This window comes from Megalops cyprinoides, chromosome 9 (assembly GCF_013368585.1).
Source record: "Megalops cyprinoides isolate fMegCyp1 chromosome 9, fMegCyp1.pri, whole genome shotgun sequence".
Lineage (NCBI taxonomy): Eukaryota > Metazoa > Chordata > Actinopteri > Elopiformes > Megalopidae > Megalops > Megalops cyprinoides.
The window spans coordinates 32668698-32689190 of NC_050591.1; the positions used below are offsets into that span (position 1 = coordinate 32668698).

Genomic DNA, 20493 nt, shown 5'->3' on the forward strand with positions numbered 1-20493 from the left:
CATTAAGGGATATTTTTCTTATGATGCTCAGTACAGCATATAAAATAGAGGTCACCAATGTCATGACTTCACAAAAAATGCACATTACATATATTTAGTAATTCAATGCAGTAAAAGATTCCCAATATCAAACAAGGAGCAACAGCCTGTAAAGTTGAATATTTCATTGTTGTTGTTGTTTTTAACAGTACTTAGAAATCATATGTGTTTCTGTAGTATACCATAAATTCACAATCTATGAATTACAATCCAGGAGTATTGTCAGGTGTTTTATCTTTTATTTCCTGGTACTAGACACATTTGCTTGAATAATGTCCATAGTAAAATGTACTCAAGAATAGATGTCAGTTATGAATAAAACATCTGTAAAATATATCTAATCTACAGAATAAAGTCAATATTATCTTGTGATGGCAAAATAATCATTTTTAATTCATTACTGGAGAATTTGTTATATAATCTGCTCATGGATGTATAAGTAATTTCCCTGAACCCCACAAATAAAATTATTTTAAATAAGGGAAAACAATCTTGCTACTACCTTATCTGAGAATATCATTGTTTTTGCAAAGCATTTGAGCTTTGTTCAGTTTGAATGCTTAATCTCAGTGTTGTGTACATTATCAGCATATGGTGAGGACATCTGAGCAATCAATGCATTCAGTGCTTTCATGGACCTTTTAATTTAGTGATTAACCAGACCTGCAGGGGCATAATTAGTTTCCTGCACAAAATTTTCCATGCTCTCAAGCATTAAAAAACATGGCCATATGATCCAAAGTATAATTCCATAACACAGCAGAAACAAGTTGTATTGCGTTGTTTTTCATGTTGTTATGTGCATACTTTTGTCTCACTTTCTAAGTTGCTCAGGAACTGAAAATACAAAAGGCATCATAAACATTGGTTATTCAATATTCATGAGTGTTTCGATTCATGGACCCATACTGTACACTTAGTTTAAGTTGAGAGTGGACACTGATAATAACCTTGAAGTTATTCCTTGCAGCTGGAGAACATTATGAAGGCACAAGCTGGTTTGGTCACAACCCAACCTAACCTGCATTCTGGTCAGTTACTTACATATTTTCCCTTTTTCCTAATGTACTTCAGTCCTGAATTAAAGTTTTTAATACCAGCAAAGAATTGTGGAACATTTTCGTCAGGTTTACAAGACACACATTTACTGTTAAAGCAGACAGAAATGAACACAAGGACTCTTCATAGTGCTGTTGTCATATTTCAGGACTGGATGCTTTTACATACTTATCCAGGTATTTAAAAAATATTATGAAAAGGCAGAAAGATTACAAAATTCTCTTGACAAATGAAACCCACGGAAAATTACGGACAGATGTTATAGGAAGGAATCAACAAGATTTGAAATTTGTGAGAAATAAAATCAAAAACTGGATTACACTCAGTTGACTGTCCATTTTGAGAAACTTGAGAAAAACAACGTTTAAAACCCATGTAGTCAAAAATATAATTCCTCATGTTTCTTGTGATAATAACAGAAGAGGTAAAACAGTTATATTACATTATCACACATATTCTGATCCCATTGTCTGGGTCTGTTGTCCTTGGCTGTGAGTTTGTAAATCCACTTTTTTTTTTCTACAGAAACATCCATTTTCAGAGTCACCCCTTTCTGCTCTGCCCAAGAAAACAAACATTAGTGAATCCTCAGATTCCACTGTTCAAGTTATGAGATGTCCCTGAAGATTTGCTTCCTTCAGTAAAACAGCTTCCACCCCCCCCAGACCACGTATCTTTGAAAATAAATCCCTGATAGCACTATTACATACTTTTGGAATGTTAAGAATTACACTTGTACACATTTGTTTTACAGGATGATAGCTTCTCATACAATCATGATTAGTAACTGCTACAGCAATGTTCATATGTCACCCAAGCAACATTAAACATAAACGAAAATGAAAAATGAAAAATTAACAACTACTAATTCCATGAATAACAGCTAAAAAGAGCCTCCATTGTATGTTACTACATATGCTTGATGGCCTATTTGACATTATGTGTGATTTGTTTACCAATAATTATTTATGAAATGCCCTGTGAAGCATGTAGTCACACATGTTGAATAATTAATGTGCCTATTATGTCACTCTCATGTGGTGCTTCAGAATATGATATATAAGCCTACGCATTGTAAAGATACAGTTAATGTGAGTTTTCCATGAACTGTATCTTAATAAATGTTTTTTGTATTGAACAACATGAGTCACTGTGAAAGACCACATACACCAAATACATCATGTTTAAAACTTTACACTAAATATCAGACACATATCCCATAATGGTAACTGATAAGAATAACAAAATTTATCAAAAATAACAAGTGCAAAAGAAGCAAGCAGGCTGCTGATGGTTTTAATCTGTTTGACATCTAAAATAAACAATGAATGAATGCTTCTTGTTTCCACAAAAAAATAATAAATGAAGTCAACAGTTTCATTAAGCAGTCACTGATGAAATGGTTTATCTTACAGTAGGCAGGAAGACAGTACTTTGAGTCCTGTTAGTGGTTGGTGTTTTATTTCATCCAATTAGGCGTACAGCTGGAGTTACAGTGCTGTTGGTAAGCATTCAGTGGAAGTTAAACTCACTATAAAATTGTGGGCAGGGGGGTGGGAGATACCTGTTCTTTAGGGGCATACTTTGCGAAAAAGGGCAGAAAAAGGGTTAGCATGACCCCGACGATGGCCAGCATGTAGCCCCAGCCAATCTGACACTCTCCTGCATAGTAGATGTCTGAATCGCCGCAAAACGACCTCACCAGCGTGGAGTTCAGTCCAAAAGGATACACCAGCAGGCCGGATCCCATGAGGATCACTAGAGGAGGAACAGAGACAGAAGTCTTCCATCACCACAGGAGGCAACATCAATACAATCTTGGCACAGAGGCTACAACCAATGTCATGCTTTCTGATTTGCACAGTGGCTAAATGTCAGAGAACTGCATATGTAACAGTGTGCTTTCTTCACTAATTATACACATTTAAAGGTGAAATAAATATCTAATCATATGGAATGACACAATATTAATCATGAATGACTCAACATGTTGTCTGAGTATGACGTATCATGAAGTAGTGTAATTCCCACAGTACAATCTCTCAAGTGTTTTTTTTTTTTTGTAACTGCAAGCTTGAACTTTTAACTCAATGCACCATTCTACCAATTTCCTATTAACTTTCATATATTGAAGTTAAAATCGCATGACTATTCGCAACATTTAATTTAATAATGCTTGTGAGCAGCATGCATTACTACCAAACGGTGCTGACCAATTCAACTATTAATGTATTCATCCTTCCTACACACCTATGCACCCCGAATCCATTTACAGTAGAGAATGTGTACTTGCAAACAGCTTCTGCACTGGGTTTGAACTTAAATTTCCACTTTGCTGTCTGTATGACCCATCATCGTTACGGCAGGGGTGTTCACCTTTCACAGCAGCGCAGTGACAGCAAAGCTCAAACTGTGATCGAAATATCCAAAACATACATTTATCCATCTAGCAGACGCATTTACCCAAAGCAACTTACATAGGTTACAGTTCTTTACAATGTTATCCACTTATACAGCTGGATATTTACTATGGCAATTGAGGGTTAAGTACCTTGCCCAAGGGTACAGCAGCAGTGTCCCAGCGGGGATTGAACCAGCAACCTTTTGGTTACAAGTCTTGCTCCTTAACCACTATGCTACACTGCCGCCTGTTTATAGAGTTGGTCTTGTTTCAAAGCAGCAGAGAAGCAAACCGGAAACAGAGGCTTTTTATGAAGCTTAATTAGATGTTTGCACACTTTTTTTTGCTTTAACACTTTTGGTGGGATACAATCCACGGGCCTGTAATTATACATTCCTATGGCATGTTAAAATAATGCCACTAGGCGGCAGCAGAGACTAGGCATAGTGAAAAAAGGTTTGGGCACATGCACAGCCTCCAGGGTCATTCTCTGAAAAATTTCGGTAGTTATTGTTAGCTTACACAAATCATTTAAATTGCAGTTTAACACCTATATTAATTTTATGTGTATTGTTTTACCTTAAAAGTACCAATAAGGATTTGAACAAGAGCTGATGTGAAGTTTTTTACTCTGACGTAGCACATGTCCAAGTCAATGGTGCTAGCAAGGCAATGTAGTCAATATCAGGATGTCCACTGAATCACTTTCCACTTCCCTTTATCTTTTCAGAGCACTAACAAGACACTTTTATAAGTGTCGTGAGTGGCACAGCATTCAGTGTCGGTCCCTTAGTATTCTGAACGGCATACAATAAATCAACAGCTTTATTATAAATAAATCAACAGGATTGCTGTATTTCACAAATACATTGCCAGCAACCCTGCCAAGAGCCACTGTTTCAACACTCCATTCTCAGGTTCTGACACTCAGAAAGTGAGGCTTAGAACCCGATTAATAGTGTAAAACAAAATAACCTTTTTATAGCCAACTATTCAACTGTGGACTCATTCTACCACTATTTGAAATCTCCCTCACAATTTTTGTTTTCAGCACTCGCCATACAGCGTGTCTTCAACAAGGTCTGTACGACTACACTCAGCTTAAAACCATTGCTTAAATGTACTTCTCCGTGCAAGTGGAGGAGAGACCAGTACAGCCCTGGCATAAGATGGAAAACAGGGTTTATGTCTCATAGCCTCAGCACATTATACTCAGTTTGGTTATTTTAGGTAGTAACCCCCCCCCCCCCCCCATTCACCCCACCCCGCCACCACTGAGTACTGAGGGCCTCAGTATAAAATGGTCCAGAGTTTATCTGCAGGAGCCAGGCCTTTTCAAAGCACGCTGCTAACGATAATTTAATGGCGTTCTCTATCAAGCTACGGGTTTGCCTGGCGGAGGGCGCACAGAGCCAGAGCCGGGGCCTGCAGCCTGACGCCGCGACGGAGTGCAGCAGGACTTCAGCTCTTTGTTGAAACCTGTACATCACTAAATAAACGAGCACGTCGAATCAGCGCAAACAGAGGGATAAAAAACGCCCGTGTGCACACACGCACATAAGTCCCCCGCGTTTGTTTGCTACACAAATCGCACAGCAGTACTGTAACGTTTTGACGTCTGCATCAGATAACTAGCGCGCCTCTGGCCTGATCGTATCTGCGAGGCTGCATAACTTGGCAAATGAGAAACTACAGATCAGGAAACAGGACCGGAGTCCACATGCGGAGTCACACAAAGACAGAAGGGGAGATAAAACGCTGTGTGTCACACTGTGTCGTTCTCGATTTGATCCACGGCCAGAGCAGATGAATACTGCACATGTGTAATCTGGCAGCAGCAGGGTACCTCCATTTGTCTTGAGTGACAGGAACGCAGGAAGGTTTATGGTGCCTATCTTTTCGCACTGAGACACAAAGTACCTTCATGTACCTACACATGGTTAGCGAGGGAACATAAATTCATTCTAAGTAATACACCAGGCTGAAAGCTCATGAGTCATATAAGAAAATGCATACTATATACAGTAGTATATATATGCATTTGTATGTGCGTGTGTGTGCACGCATGCGCGCATGTTTTCATACTGTAGATCAAAGTCTGTGTTCTCTATGGTGACAGGACATATTCAGTCACAACACGGTGTGATAAAGTATAAGGTGAGCAGACACAGATTATGAGGTGGCAGCACCTCATTGCTCAAGCCGGGGGGCTGTGGGTGGAGCTGAGGCCTCTGTTGTGATTGTACAGCACCATATAACATTCACATTTTCATTTAGCCATTTAGCAGATCATCTTAGGCAACTTGAAGGCACAAAAGTGTCCTCAACAGAGTTTGGCAATCAGGTGCAGAGATACTAACACATTAGTGCCATGCCTGAACGGCAGTGCCATTGTGGGACACTGTCACAACTATATTCAGTGTCATGAGCCATGTCAAACCTTAAATAATTATTGTACAACCTTAAAGCATACAGGCTTAAACGACATGACAAGTTAGGGATAGGATGGCAGTGTACCATAGTGATAAGGAGCAGGGCTCGTAACCAAAAGGTTGATTCCCCACTGGGGCACTGCTGTAGTACCCTTGGGCAAGGTACTTAGCCCAGAATTGCCTCAGTAAATATCCAGCTGTATAAACGAATGAAATTGTAGCTTACTGCATGTAAGTTGCTCTGGATAAAAGCATCTGCTAAATCTGTAATGTAATGTTTCTATTGACACACAACATGTTTGTGTCCACATTTAACATGCAAAATGTTTTTTTTTTCCACATTTCAGATTTATATGTCAGTTTTTTTTTTCTTGAGTTTTACTTTCCTATTTTTAGAGACAAACAAAACACAAGCATGCAAACAAATAACGTCAATATATATAAGCGTGACGCCAGAAAGGAGGGATTCCTCCCAAACAGCGGAGATAATTAGAGAGGGACTGAGGGCAGGCTAGTCATCAGGGCACAGGCATGTGTGACTCTCAGAGTGCACTTAAGAGGCAGGTACCGTGTGAATAAGCGCGGCTCGCGATACAGAATCGCAGTTGAAGCGTAATTACAGGGGGGTTTAAATTGCAGTTACACAACAGCTACAGGGTAGATAAATCGGTCCAAACCACTCAGCTTCAAAGCAGCACAGCACTCTAACCGCCATGCTGTTACTCTTCGACACATCACACGGCATATGGGCAAACACATCAGATAGACACATGCAACCAAGGCACGCCTCATAGAAGAACAAAACACTGTAAAAACACTATAAATTCCCAAACACACAGCATAGTGTGATAACACAGCAAACAAAACGCACGTTAGAAATAACAACACACAATAAACAGCACATCAAAAGTAACAACGTGCAATAAGACATGCATCACAAACAACAAAAGAAATAGTGCTAAAGTAGCCTTGGCCTTATCACCCACCGGCATATAAACAGAACTGTCTTATTTCCATTCCCAGAAATGCATTTACTCATTTAAAATTATAGGAATAACAGTCTTGGGCACAGCTGGGGTGTGGGATAAGGAGGGGACTATTGTTTAATAAAATAATCTCTGTAATAATCAGTGTAATTGAAACAAGATGTAAATAGAAACTGCTTGAGCAATTACACGTATCAGTGCCCTTTTACATGTGCAATTGTTCTAGCAGTTTAAGCTTTGCTTTAATGCTTTACATTAATTTGTATACTTAAAAAGCAGCTATACAATACTTCCTATATATACAAACTATGAGAACACAGATTTAATAGCCATTCTATGTCACCTGGAATAGAGGGGGTAATGCAGAGGTAATATAACAGATCCTCCAACTACTGAATATAGTTGGATATCCTGTGATGTACATTGTATTTCCCTGTCTCTTTCCTTCAGGTCTTCTAACGTATTGAATCTCCCTGTGTCTCCCTCAGAGCCTGTAATATACATTGAATTCCCCTTGCGAAACCCTCAGCATGGCACATAGTTATATTTCTCACCGGGGATAATGCTGCTATTCCATATAATGACAGAATATTGATTTTTTTAAACGATGACATAGTAAGGGTGGATTCCACTGCTAGTCTATGCGCTTATACAGACCTACCATGTCCACTGTCACATAGACATAGATGCAGACATAGGGTGTATCTTACCACACTGGATAACATTACCTGGGGTCTGCGGATTTTATTGTTAATAACAGAAATATTTTTCATGACTTCATTTAATTGTACAACATGAATTTCCCGTATCCAATCTCTGACTTTAAACAAGTTCCTCTTTCAGCAGTTTTCACTGAAACACCTTTTTTCAAAATTAATGACGTCCTTGGAAATGTCAGTGCAATCCAAAAGCATCATCCATGTCAAGAAGTGTTTTGGTTTGTTGTGCTGGAAGCTGATTGCCTTTAATAACAGAAGCACCTATCCACCATCAGTTCTTAAAGCCAATGAAATGTCACTGCAGGTGCTCCCCTGGCTCCCTGCAGAAGGTGATGACCCACCTAATTGTCATCAAATTGAACAGCTGTTGACGCAGGCACTGTTTTTATATTTGGGACACACAGAACAGCCTACACTAGAATCAGCACACACCATAGCAAAAAAAACAAATATCTGACAAACACAATACTAATATGGACAAACTATAGAAGTAAGTCAGTGGTCAATTCAGAGCTTGAGACTGTGGAATAGCAGAGTTTGGTGCACATCCTCAGTGGGGTGGAATGGAGCAGAGACCCATACATCAGAACCCATCACCACCGGCCAAAGAGTCTGCAGCAGAGCCGGCCTCTCAGGCAGCCCCCTCTGAGATCACGAGCACTTTGAGGGCTTCAAAATGACACCCTCTGAAGTCTGTAAACATACAGTATGAGGCAGGAGGGCTGCCTCTTGAAGTATTATGCCTGAGGAGGGATCCACTGAACTTTCAGATAAAAAAGACATTTGAAACACTCATGGCAGAAGGCTCTTCAGGCTTTTTTTGAAGTTTCACAAAGTGCAAAGAGAGACTGAATAGATTGGATTGTACTGGTCTTGTTCAATTTTGTTGCAAGTGCTTATGAGAAAGGTACACTCCAGAAATACACTGACTCCAGCACCCTGCTTTTTGCCAAAAAAAAAACAAGAAAAACACAAAACATAATTATATATATATAACAGAAACATATATATAATTTAAAAGTACAGGAAAGTATTACTGCTTGCTTTAGTCTGGCTTGATCTTTGTTTCTACTTTTCAATCTCTCCATTGTAAGTTCAACAGTATACAAGGAACCACATATGGGTGTGCCTGCCAATAATCAAGAGTTTACTTGCTGTCCAATCGCAACGGTTCTCACACTGTTCATGTAATGAGTTTTAAACAACTTCATTTCGGCATCGCCGCGATGTCACAGCGCTGTTGTGGGAACGCCGCGCAGCGTGTGGTGGTTGGAGTCTCCATTTCCCATGGTAACGCTGAGGACATCTGGCACTGTAACTCTGTTTCCTGATTGAGGAGATTGCTGCTGACGCTTCTGTCCCTTCCTGCCCGGCCGAGTCTCCTCACGCAGAACGGCGGAGCAGACACCATCGCGCCTGTAGCAACCGGCTTCTCTTTTAATCTCATCTGCCTGCGTACTGTACACCCTTGTGACAGTTCACCAGAGGAGCACACTCCCCTCTAATGCACCTCCAGCAGAACAAACAAAACAGGGCTCTGCTGGTGTCTGCAAAGTTAATGCCTGGTCTATTTTTGATTTACAACAGCGCTACATTACAGACTCTTCCTGCAATAATTGAAAATTCATTCTCATTTGTCAAATGTGTATCAAAGGTGCCCATTGGTTTGTGATTTCTGAATCAGATCTCAAGGATGAAAAGATATATGGCAGCATCTGCAAGGAGCTGATCACTGTGTCTTCATCTTTTATTCCCTTGGCTTGACATTTTACAAAAGGTACAGACACAACACCTTCATTCAGGTAAGCAAGTGTCACACTCAAAAGAGCCCCTACCTCCCATTATGTATCCCAGGTATCCATACACAGGTATTCAGACATAGAAGCTTGGGACAAGTCATGCTCACTAGTAAAAGTGTCTGTGATGACACTTTGCTACTGCTCTCAGGTTGACAGTGTTGTAACCACTCCACCATGATGGCTACCCACAGTCCCACAGCTACCGCCCGCAGGTTCCTTATTTGTGAGGTACACTCATTTGGACTGCAAAAACACAGATAGCATCTGTGCCCAGGGTGTAGACCTCTACCAGACCATCACTCCGGATCCTCTGAGTGCCGTGCCCTTCACAGTGCAAAGGGACAGCGCTGTTGGAATGCACGCCAGAGGTGATCGTCCGAAGACTGCAAATCCTTCCTCCCAAGCTCCGGGGCCTCAGAGGCAGTAGATAATCCTCTACTCAGCAGCCTGGACCCCTGAACGCCCGGAACCTGAAAGTCAGACAGCGTTGAGCCGGGGCAATCGCTGGCAATGACAAAGAGGCGCTGCCGCCACACGAAGACTTCAGTCAGGGGAGTTATCGTTTCCTACAGGGTTTAAGAGAGCGCAGAGCACCCGGCTGCCCGCTGTTAAGATCGGAACCAGCACCAAAGCTTGCATTCCAAACCCTCTCTCTCCCTGGCTGACAGATACCGCATCAATGTGGGCACAGCAGGGCATCTAGTTGCTTGACTGCTTGTCAGGTTTGGCGCACTGTAAAGTCACGACAACTGTTTGATAAGGGGACAGCTTATTTAAAAGCCTGCTTTATGTTTCTGAACTACTTCCAAAGTACGCCATACAGATCTGCCTTTCTGCTATAATCGCAACACATCTCACAAAGAGTGTCTACACAGTCAGACTCTCCGCATCTCTGTGGTCACCTTGTATGGCTAATATTAATTAACCTTCTTGTGCACGAGTGCATTACAAAAAGTATCTTCTAACCTTGGAGTTAATCCTCCTGAAAAAGAGCAAAGCCCTGCTCAGGGTATGGTAAACCCATTATGTGGCATGAGACACGAGCAAGTAATTACACGGACCTGGAGGTAATTATATGAGCAACATATGATGCTTGAAATTAGAAACTGGACTCTCTGTATGCAGCTGTAGGACTGTATTCAGGTAACATGTCAGGCGCAACCTTTCCATTGATAGATGGCATTCTGGTTTATGATGATTTTAGAGACATAATGACCTGGACTGTATTAAACCCAATCTCCTGTAATGTCATATAGTTGTCCTCTTAGTTATGTTACTCTTCAGTGCAGTGTTGTCATAATTATATTGAGGTTATTGAGGTGTTTCAAAGCACATAAATATGTTTGCAAAATCTTTATGCTGGAAAAAACCTCTTGAACAAACCCGTTACGAAATGTCATTCCTATTGAATGAGAATGACTTATTAAAAATGTCTGGATCAGGACAGTTTTCATGAACTTTGTTTTGGGAATTTCTAAAGTTTCTGGAAAGTTTTATCCAATGTTTTATCCATGTTACAGTTTATTTAAAATTCTTTTTTTTCTGTTCCTCTTTACTCATTTGTGTTCAAATAATCAAACCACAAATCTGTTTCAAACTGATCTTTATAGAAATATTAATATTAAATGTGTGTTTAATATAGTGTGCAGTGTATGACTGTATAACGTATAATGAATGTATATAATAAATGTAATGAATGTATAAATGTATAATGCATGTGCAGTAAGATAAAGCAACAATGAAATAGAAATAATTGCATTATGTCTGTGAAAAAACATTACAGACTACAAAGTGGTAAGGATAAGAACATATAAGGTCAGGAAAAAAAGAGGACACGTTTCTCTACAATGAGGATCTGGTAGATAACGAAAGACCAAAAATTACAGGGAGGGAAATTAATAGGAATCCCTGCTGATTTCTCTAGTTCTGCCTCCAAATGATTTTAGATTTCACATAAAACAAAGGGGATGAGTCACCTCTCCTCGCGATTCCCTTTCATGAAAGCCTCTGATGAAGATGAGATCTCCGCACAGCTCAGCATCTGGGCCGCTCTGTTCCCCGTGCCTTCATTAATAAAAGCACAGTTCTGCCGACCGCATGCACTTGTTGTCATATAAATCATGTAAATATATTTCAGCTGCATTTCTGCTCCTTCTCCCTCCATGAGGAGAAGGGAAGCGGCGCGGGTAATTGGATCGGCGATGGGAGCTGTCCGTTTTTCCCTTACGTTTCACACTGGCGTGAGGGCGGCCATATATCAGGCCTCTCCTTCCACTGCTTCCCCAGGTTGGGTTTAGCTCTCTGACCCCCTCGGTCACAGCAGCTTCCTGCTTGCGTCCGCCCTCAGCCTGCAACGGTCGCTGCTGAAGGAGCACCTAGGAGCTCACAGCGATACATAATGCTGCATCCAGCTGGTGCATGTTCACCAGATCCAAGACAAAATCAGGCTATCCATTTTACATTACATTATTCTTGTTTATCAGACACACTTATCCAGAGTGAGTTTTTACATGTTATCCATTTAGACAGCCGGATATTTATTGAGGCAATTCTGGGGTAAGTACCTTGCCCAAGGTTACAGCAGCCGTGCCCCAGAGGGGAATTGAACCAGCCTTTAGCTTATGAGCCCTGCTCCTTACCACCATGCTACACTGCCACCATTTACTTCTTTTTTCCATATTGTCATTTTGATAAGAGTTGAACATACATATCTTTACGCATATGAAAGAAATAAACATGAGTACGCAGACACACACACACGCACACACATGAAACCTCTCTTTGAGTCCCTGGCTACCAACTGCAGCAAGGATCAAGTTCAAGACCTTGTTATTAACCTTTAAGGGACTTGATGGATCAGCCCCCCGATACATACAGGACATGATCAAGGCCTACAACCCAGTAAGAGCACTGAGCTCTGCTACCTCGGGTCGCCTCGGTGTCCCGGAAAACAAGGGCAGCATCTCTGGACCCAGCTCTTCTCAGTACTCACTCCACACTGGTAGAATGAGCTTCCTGCTGAGATGCGTACAACAGACTCCCTGGGTGCCTTCAAGAGAAAGCTGAAAACTGATCTCCTCAAGCTGTATCTCTAGTCTACCTTCCTCTTTATCTATCCTATCTATCACTATTTTCTATTTTAAAAAAGCTACACTCTACACTAGTTTAGCACATAACTCAGTATCTTACTGACCTCAGGTAATACTTCTCGATAACTACTCTTTGCATAGTGATGCAGTTATTTGGAAGTCGCTCTGGGTAAGAGCATCCGCTAAATGACGTAATGTAATGTAATGTAATGAAACCTGCACGCATACAGTAAGTGCTAAGTTTTTACCGTTGCATGGGAGCGCTGCTACAGCGTACCCCTCCTCCTGACAGCTGCCTCTGCCTTGCACAGCGTAGCCTGCGAGTGTTCACAGCCAGGTGGAGACCTTTGTTTTGACACCTGGGCTGATGTGACGGATCCTGATATATGACACAGCAAGACGTGCAAGTTAATTACATGGAACAGCATGCGCTGACTGGCTACAGCTCAATGAGGTGTTTATGAATTAAATCAACGCGTTTGGCTGTTAGGTGCACAAAATTCTGAAGTACAATTAATCCTGCAGTCAGCCAAAATCAGCTTAAAAGCATATTAATTACATCTGTCTTCTCTGCCTGATTATAAATGATAATAGCATTTTTATTCACTGCCTCTCTAAAACCCATTGCTCTGATGTGGAAATGTGACCTTTAACAAACAGGACTTGAATGATGAGGTGATTTGTTTTCTTATCTGAAAATAGTACTTATTGTAATTCTTTTTCAAAAATAATAATAAAAAAATCTGCTGGAACACTCACACGAAAAATTCATTTTCCGAGTTTAATTACTCATGCCATACTATATACTCCCCAACTGACATTGTCTATACTTTTAAAAAGGAAGACATTTTTCTCTGGTGAGAGCTTTGCTTCAGTTTCTTCTAATCATTCAAATGGTCAGCCTTGATCACACATTTAGTGGGCTTTGAAAAAAGATTTTGTATAGAGACAGCTGCTTCAAGGATACAGCTGTCTTGAAAACAACAGTGTCTACTTTCAAACACTAGTAACAAGGTCCTAAATAATGTCTAATGAATTATATTATTTATGTTTTTAACAATAGATGAGTAAGTACTGTATGGGAGCAAGCCAAGTAGGAACTGAAATTAACTGTAAACTTGTGTAAATGTTAAAATTAGTTTTAGTGTTAGAGTTTGGGTATAGCATTACTGTGTGGTTGTGGGTGCAGGGCTAGGTTTATTCAGGGTAGCCACATAAGTTTCAACCTCATAAACATACATCGCCTTTCTTTTCTTACACGACATTACATAGTTATCATTTAGCAGACACTCCTATCCAGAGTGATCTTCATATGTATAGTTTACAATTTTGGTCCATTTATACCACTGGATATTTACTGAGGCAATTGTGGGTAAAGTGCCTTGCCTAAGGGTACAACCTGCAATACCCCAGCAACCTTTCAGTTACAAGCTCTGCTCCTCACCACCAGAGAAGTAATGAATGTGCCGTTTTCAAACAATTGCAACTTTTGCATCTGCACAGTTGCAGTTATCACTACTGTTCCAGATGTGACAGGGCATTTACAGAATTGAGATGCAGAGGTCTTCCAGGGTGATATTCTGACATGATAAATGACATGATAGTCATCAGATGTATATCACTAAGCTCAACTGTCCCTTCTCAGTCACAGCATCATGAGTCTGTAGTTGCAGTGTGGTGTAAGGGTTAAAGAATTTTGCTTGTTGAGGGGTTGCTGGTTCAACTCCTAGAGTGCACTGCTGTGGTACCCTTTAACAAGACACATATCTTGGGCTTCTGTGGAAATGGACAACATGTCCTAATATATTCTCTACAGTATACTTTCCTGGATATGGGCAGTGACCAAGCAAGTAAGTAATGTAATGCCACCATGCTTTAAGACTCCCCAAACCAAAATGCAGCAGATAACTATGAAAAATGTGCCAGTCCTTAATATCATCATCTCCCATTTGAGGCTGGTCTTCCAGGCTGTCACTTCATCTAAAGAAAAAAGAACCATGTCCTTCATTAAAATATGAGCACTTTCAAATTTCATTCCAGATACATATTTAGATTAAGATTATTGGGTCAAAGCGGGAGGCCTTCCCCTGATGTAATAAATCATATCACAAATTACATTATCTTACACATAAAAAGTGATGGCTCGTTTAATGAGCAATGCGTAAATAATGCTTTATGTCCTAATTAATTGAATATCTGCGATTGCAGTCATTCATATATCATTCTAAAGCTTCTTCTCTCTAAAAATAATTCTGTTAAAAATGTATGATCCATTCATTACATGCAATGAAATTTTGTCCTTGTCAGAGGGGGCTTAGTTTCACCCATGCTAATGCTTACAGTATGATTTTGTAGCGTCTTGCAGCCTTCTTACCATTTCTGAATTTGAACGCATTTCTACTGATTTCTTGAACATGCTCAGAGAAACAAGTCTGCATTCTGTGTAGATTAATCACATCAGAGTAAGGCCATTCTTCTGAGCATCGCAGAGAAAAAGGAAGCATAGGCAGGATTTACAGACAGAATTACACAAATATGTCAAAAAAAACATCTCAGCAAACATTCTCATTCTCTACATGCAGAGTATGCATGTATAGTAAGCATAGAAAGGGACAGACTACAAAGTATGTGGTAGATGAAGGAGAGTAAAGAAAACATAATTTAAATGGTCTGGATGATGCTATTTTTTATGCAAAGGCACAGACGAAACTGTTGTGAGACAAAATGCTTTGGTTTTGATGTCACATCCAATAGGCCGTCAAATGCACACCATAACTCATATTGATTGTGCAGTACATGAGATATTGTGGACAGCGGTCCTTAAATTTGCGAGAATCAATGCCCTGTACAATGAAATCCTTTCAACTTAATTCTGTCCATCTGTTCAGAGTATATGCATCTGCCTCCAGAAGGGTCAACATTCTGACTGCAGTAGTATGAGGATGAGTCCTAGGGATATTTTTGTGCTTTTGAATCTTGCATACTAAATTCCAAACGGTCCTTTGCATACTGAATTCTAAATTCTTTTCTGCCTGGTTATGTTCAGTGATGCCTCTCAAGCTGAAATGCCCGTACTGCCCAGGGCACGGAGGCCGGCGAAAGTGTCTGTTGGAGACGTTGCACCACAACTGCCCTGCTTGGTACTGACCACAGTCACGCTGACATGCAACACTGATTCCCCCTGTCGCCCACTGTTTTTAATGCTGCACTTTACCATCTGACGGGAGATACGTGCAGGGAGTATTAATGGCTCTCAATGCCCCGTCCCATGCATTCAGCGGATCTGGCTCAGGGTAAATGCAAAGGCAGCTATCATGGCGCTCCAGATGTTCAAATGCAGCTTTATCTGCTCCTTTCTCACCGGATAATTACAGTCAGTGATTAAAGGGGCATGACTTTGTTTCATTTTTTAAGTCTTTTTTTTTTACAAAATAAAGAAATGGCTAAAAAACGGTTTTATTTCGGCCTTTAGGAACTGAACTCTGCTGTCTTTGTTCACAAGGAGCTGGGCTTCTAGTAGTTCCTAAAATAGAAAAAATATAAATCTGGTGGAAGAGCTTCCTCACACAGAGCTCTTCTATTATGGAATAGCTTACCAAATTTTGTCCTGGAATCAGACACAGACTCAATTTTTAGGTCTGGATTAAAAATCTTAATAGTAGGTCTTAGTCAAGGATAGGTTTTAAGTCGGACTGGGTGCCGAGGATGAGGGTAAAATTTCAAATGAGCTAAAAAATTTCTATGAGTCATCAATTTTTTCTCAGGCTTGTTTAATATATTTTAGCTAGTTCTACATGCTAGCAAGTTAAGATAGATATTTTGGGTTCAGAAATCACAGTAAAGTACAGAATTATACCGCAATATCGATAACTCCACATTCACTTCCTCTGCGCAGTTATTCTGCACATGTGCGTAATGCCGTGTGACGCTACGTCTCAGATATCACCGTGAGCTACAGCAGTGAGGCAGAAAATGTGTTCTGCGGTGCTATTCTGCAGAGCAGCCAGAACAATTAGCAGAATGCCAGAGAAGCGAGCTGCTTTGCAGTGTGAGCGGCAGTTTGGATGGTTACGCACAGCAGAGGCGGCACCTGCACACAGTACTTCACCACCCTCCTCCAAACGACCACTCCTGCATCTCCTCAACACTGTAATTAGAGGAAAAATTCCATTCCATTCCAAACAAGGGTTTCTGGTGTGACAGCGGTATGTTCTAGACGAGCTATGCAAAGAACTTCAGCTGGAATTACCTTTTACAGATTTTGAATGACGGGATCAATAAGCTCAGAAGAGAGAGAAACCAAGAAGGTGTGATGAAAAAAATGACCTCTGGGGAGTGGGGTCTGACAGGAGAATAATTGCAGGTGATTTAGGCAACAATTCTCTGAAAGACAGGTTTCTAAAAGTGCAGCCCGGACACACACACACACACACACACACACACTACCAATGCCTCTTCCTATGTGTTGAGTGATTGTTCTTTCAACAAGAGGGCTTCTCTTCAACAGCAATCTGAGTAATCCCTGCATTAATGCGTCTTAATGGTTTCGCTGCACGCCTTATGACCACGTACAGCAAATGAGCAAACATAGAGAACCGTCACAATAACCTGCATGTAATGCTCCTTATCTTCCTCCTACACATGGCAGAGAAGGGCTGTATCTGCCAGGACAAAAGGAGAAAAAAAATCCCTCCGCACAATCATGAGATTCACCCTTCTGAGGAGCCATTGCAGTAACCCTGCCCTGCTGCCCACACAACAACGGCTGGATAGAAGCCTGACTCACCTGCACCTCCCTGTATGAGCATGTCAGTCTTTGATCTGGCTACCTGTTCCCTGCCCACTGATCTGCAGCCGAAGCATTCACCTGCTGAACAGAGGGCTAAAGCCTATATTGTATATCGGATTCATTACCCCAGAGACAGCACTCGGCATAATGCATTCTGTAGCCATCAATCTTTACACCCCCATGCCATTCATGAAAAAGGGCCCATAATTGTATTGATCACACACATGCAGGCAAGCCAGGGCCATTCTAGATAACTACAGGGAAAGATCAGATACAGAAAAATATGCAGGAGAAGCAGAAAATAAATTAGGATGATTGCACGATTCAGATTTTTAAAAAAATTATCTTCAATCTGCTGAGTGTTTACACTGAAAGGGTTCTTTCATTTGGTTCTCATTTAAAGGTCAGCCAAGGCCTTTTTAAATCAACATCTTCTGGATTTATATTGGGCCGTACTGGCATGGAACAACCTTCCATCACTATTGCAAAAGGACAAAATTGATATTTGCAAAAATTTATGAAAAAAGTAATTTGTGACCTTGTTCACAAGGGTCTTCACAGTAAAAACAGCAGCAGATATTAAATGTTATGTAAGTTGCTCTGTATGTTGTTTTTTTAAAGAAAAAAATCTTTAAAGAAAGATTTCCCTTGCATCTGATAAAATAACAGATATAATAAAAACAGTTATGATTCAGTGCCAATACCTGACTGGTTTCATAAACACAATGAATAAAGTAGCTAGTCAAGTCTGCTCTAGCTCTTCTACACTCAAAAAACAGTAGAACAGAGACAAAAGAGGTTTATTAGCCACATCTTGCCAACCTGATTTAAAAGTATGAATACACTGATTTACACTACTGTCTTCTCTCTAGTGGTGTGAGAGCACAAAGATTCTGAGTTTTCATTACTGCCCAGCAACATTTCCCACGGTTACAGTTTTTACATGTTATCCATATGGTTATGCTGGGTTATCCTGGATATTTACTGAGGCAGGCCCAAGTTACCTTGCCCCAGGGTAGAGCAGCAAACTCCCAGCATGGCATCGAACCAGCAACCTCTCATTTACAAGCGGTGGGGGAGGAGGGATCAGACTGGTGGGGGAGGGGGAATCAGACTGTGGGGGTTGTAATCAAGAAGGAGGGGAGCTACCCACTGCATTTACTAATACCTAATACCACCCACCTAACTCCACCCCCCCCCCCAAAAAAAAAAAAAAAAACAAATCATTTAGCACCTCCCAGACATGCAATCCATCCCACCAGCATGAGCAACCACCGGGAATGATTCTCCTCCAGTCTAATCTCTCCTTCTCACCCTGAGATCAGACAGCCGTCGTCAAGGGAGGGCGCTGTCCGTGTGCACCTGACAGAGAGAGGCAGGGGGTGTTCGCAGGGGAAACCACCTCTCATCTGACCTCTGTCTGCTGCAGAGACGCAAGTCATGGGAGCCTGCTGGTCTCTCAGACAGGGGCCCTCTCTGGCACTGCCCTGACCGCATGTCCTGTACCATCAGAGGGAACGATGGTATTCCTTCACAATGATGAAGTCACACAGAAATCCACACAGGATTGTGTAATTACCACATGCACCTTGATGAGAGCATACTGCTTCTCGTCTGTTGAACAGATATGGTTTCCATCAAGGCATCTTTCTAGGTGTTCTGAGAAACTGACACATTACACTGAGTCCGTGTCTGCAAACATTCCCAGTAATGCCTATCTTTCACATTGACACCATATTTGTGTCAGCAAAACTGTATTTACTGACCCACGCTGCATTTCTACAAATCTGCATGATTCAAAAGCACTACCACAGCTTGTTCTCAGCAATTCTGAATTGTAAATTCTTGCAAAAAGAAAACTTCACTTTGAGATCAAATCATAATATGACCTAGTCATATTAAAATAGCACCAACAGTGTCCTACCCGATATCTGACCGACATCCCACATGGACGTTAAAGAAACACCTCATCCGAGTCTCATCCGAGCTGCACAATTCATTCAGTACAGTACAGTGTGTTTTTTCTATGATTCATTTTACTGAGGCGGGAGAAGACTGCCAACAGCAAAAGGAACCTACTTCCAAAAGCCACAAGATGGGAATCGCCTACTGTAATTGTGAAGCTTAAAAAACTAAAGCAATTATCGTTTTTCACCCTTCCAAAATTCACATTAGAGGTGAAAGCAGACTTTTGGCTCACATTCTGGACCTTTACGCAGACATGAGATCTGGGAGCATAGAGAAGTGCTCCTTCACTCTTTGATGTTTTGTGCATGTGCTAGGCTTGTGTTTCTCCTCCTCTGTGCACCCTTCCCTCACTGCACAGACGCATGAATTCAGCGTGTTGAATACCCTGTTGCCACAGCCCCATAAAATATTCATTTCCGATCGAGAAGGTGCTCTTTCAAGCATATTTGACTGGCAGAGAATTCTTTCTATGTGTGTGACGTGCTGCGTGTGTAGTGTTCAATGTAAGATCCACACAAAGATTCAGGAGGGAGAATTTTTAGATTACCCCTATGTAATTAATAAACCCATCCCATCAACAAGAATGAAAAACCCACTCAGCACTTCTTTTTCATGTCAGCTATTCATGGCTTCCTTCCTCCACCCATCCTCCTCCTCCTCCTATCCCTATGTATGAAGCCTATAAGTTGGTCAAGAACCTTGGCCCATGGCAAGGTGTGACCAATTCATCAGACTCAAGCCAAACACCAACACCCCATACTCTCACTGACAACAACGCCTCTTGCTGTATTAAAATTCACACCTACTGAAGTGTAGATTAAAGATGCACACAAAATTTCTTAATGTTCAAGTGAGCAGAGAGATATGATGCACTACCCTGCGCTAGTCACAGCACTGAGTCACAGCATAGCAGTACACCGCAACTAGGACTCCAGAATGGAGTCAGAGCACAGTGGCACAGCAGGCTAAAGGACAGCACTGAGTCACAGCACACTGCACAGGACTCCTAAACTGAGGCACAGCACGGGAGCACAACACATTACCACAAGGACCCACAAACAGAGCCCTCTTAATGAACTCTCCAGTGAATAAAATGCCTAATCAGGAAGGTACAGTGAGGTTTTCTTTTTTGAAGAATTTAATTGGCAAGAAGGCCAATTAGCAACGTCTTCCATGTGTCAGTGTATCTGAAATACTTCACCGTCCATAAAT

General features: G+C 41.2%; 1 protein-coding gene across 1 annotated transcript in view; it reads right to left on the reverse strand.

Annotated features, from left to right (window-relative positions):
- Positions 1–2389: 2389 nt before the first annotated feature.
- LOC118783859 (transmembrane protein 211-like) overlaps positions 2390–20493 on the reverse strand; it is a 30668-nt gene continuing 12564 nt past the window's right edge. Inside the window, exon 3 of the mRNA XM_036537819.1 lies at positions 2390–2856. Coding sequence (XP_036393712.1) covers positions 2630–2856 — 227 coding nt within the window. The 3' untranslated portion in view covers positions 2390–2629. The remainder of the gene's footprint in view (positions 2857–20493) is intronic.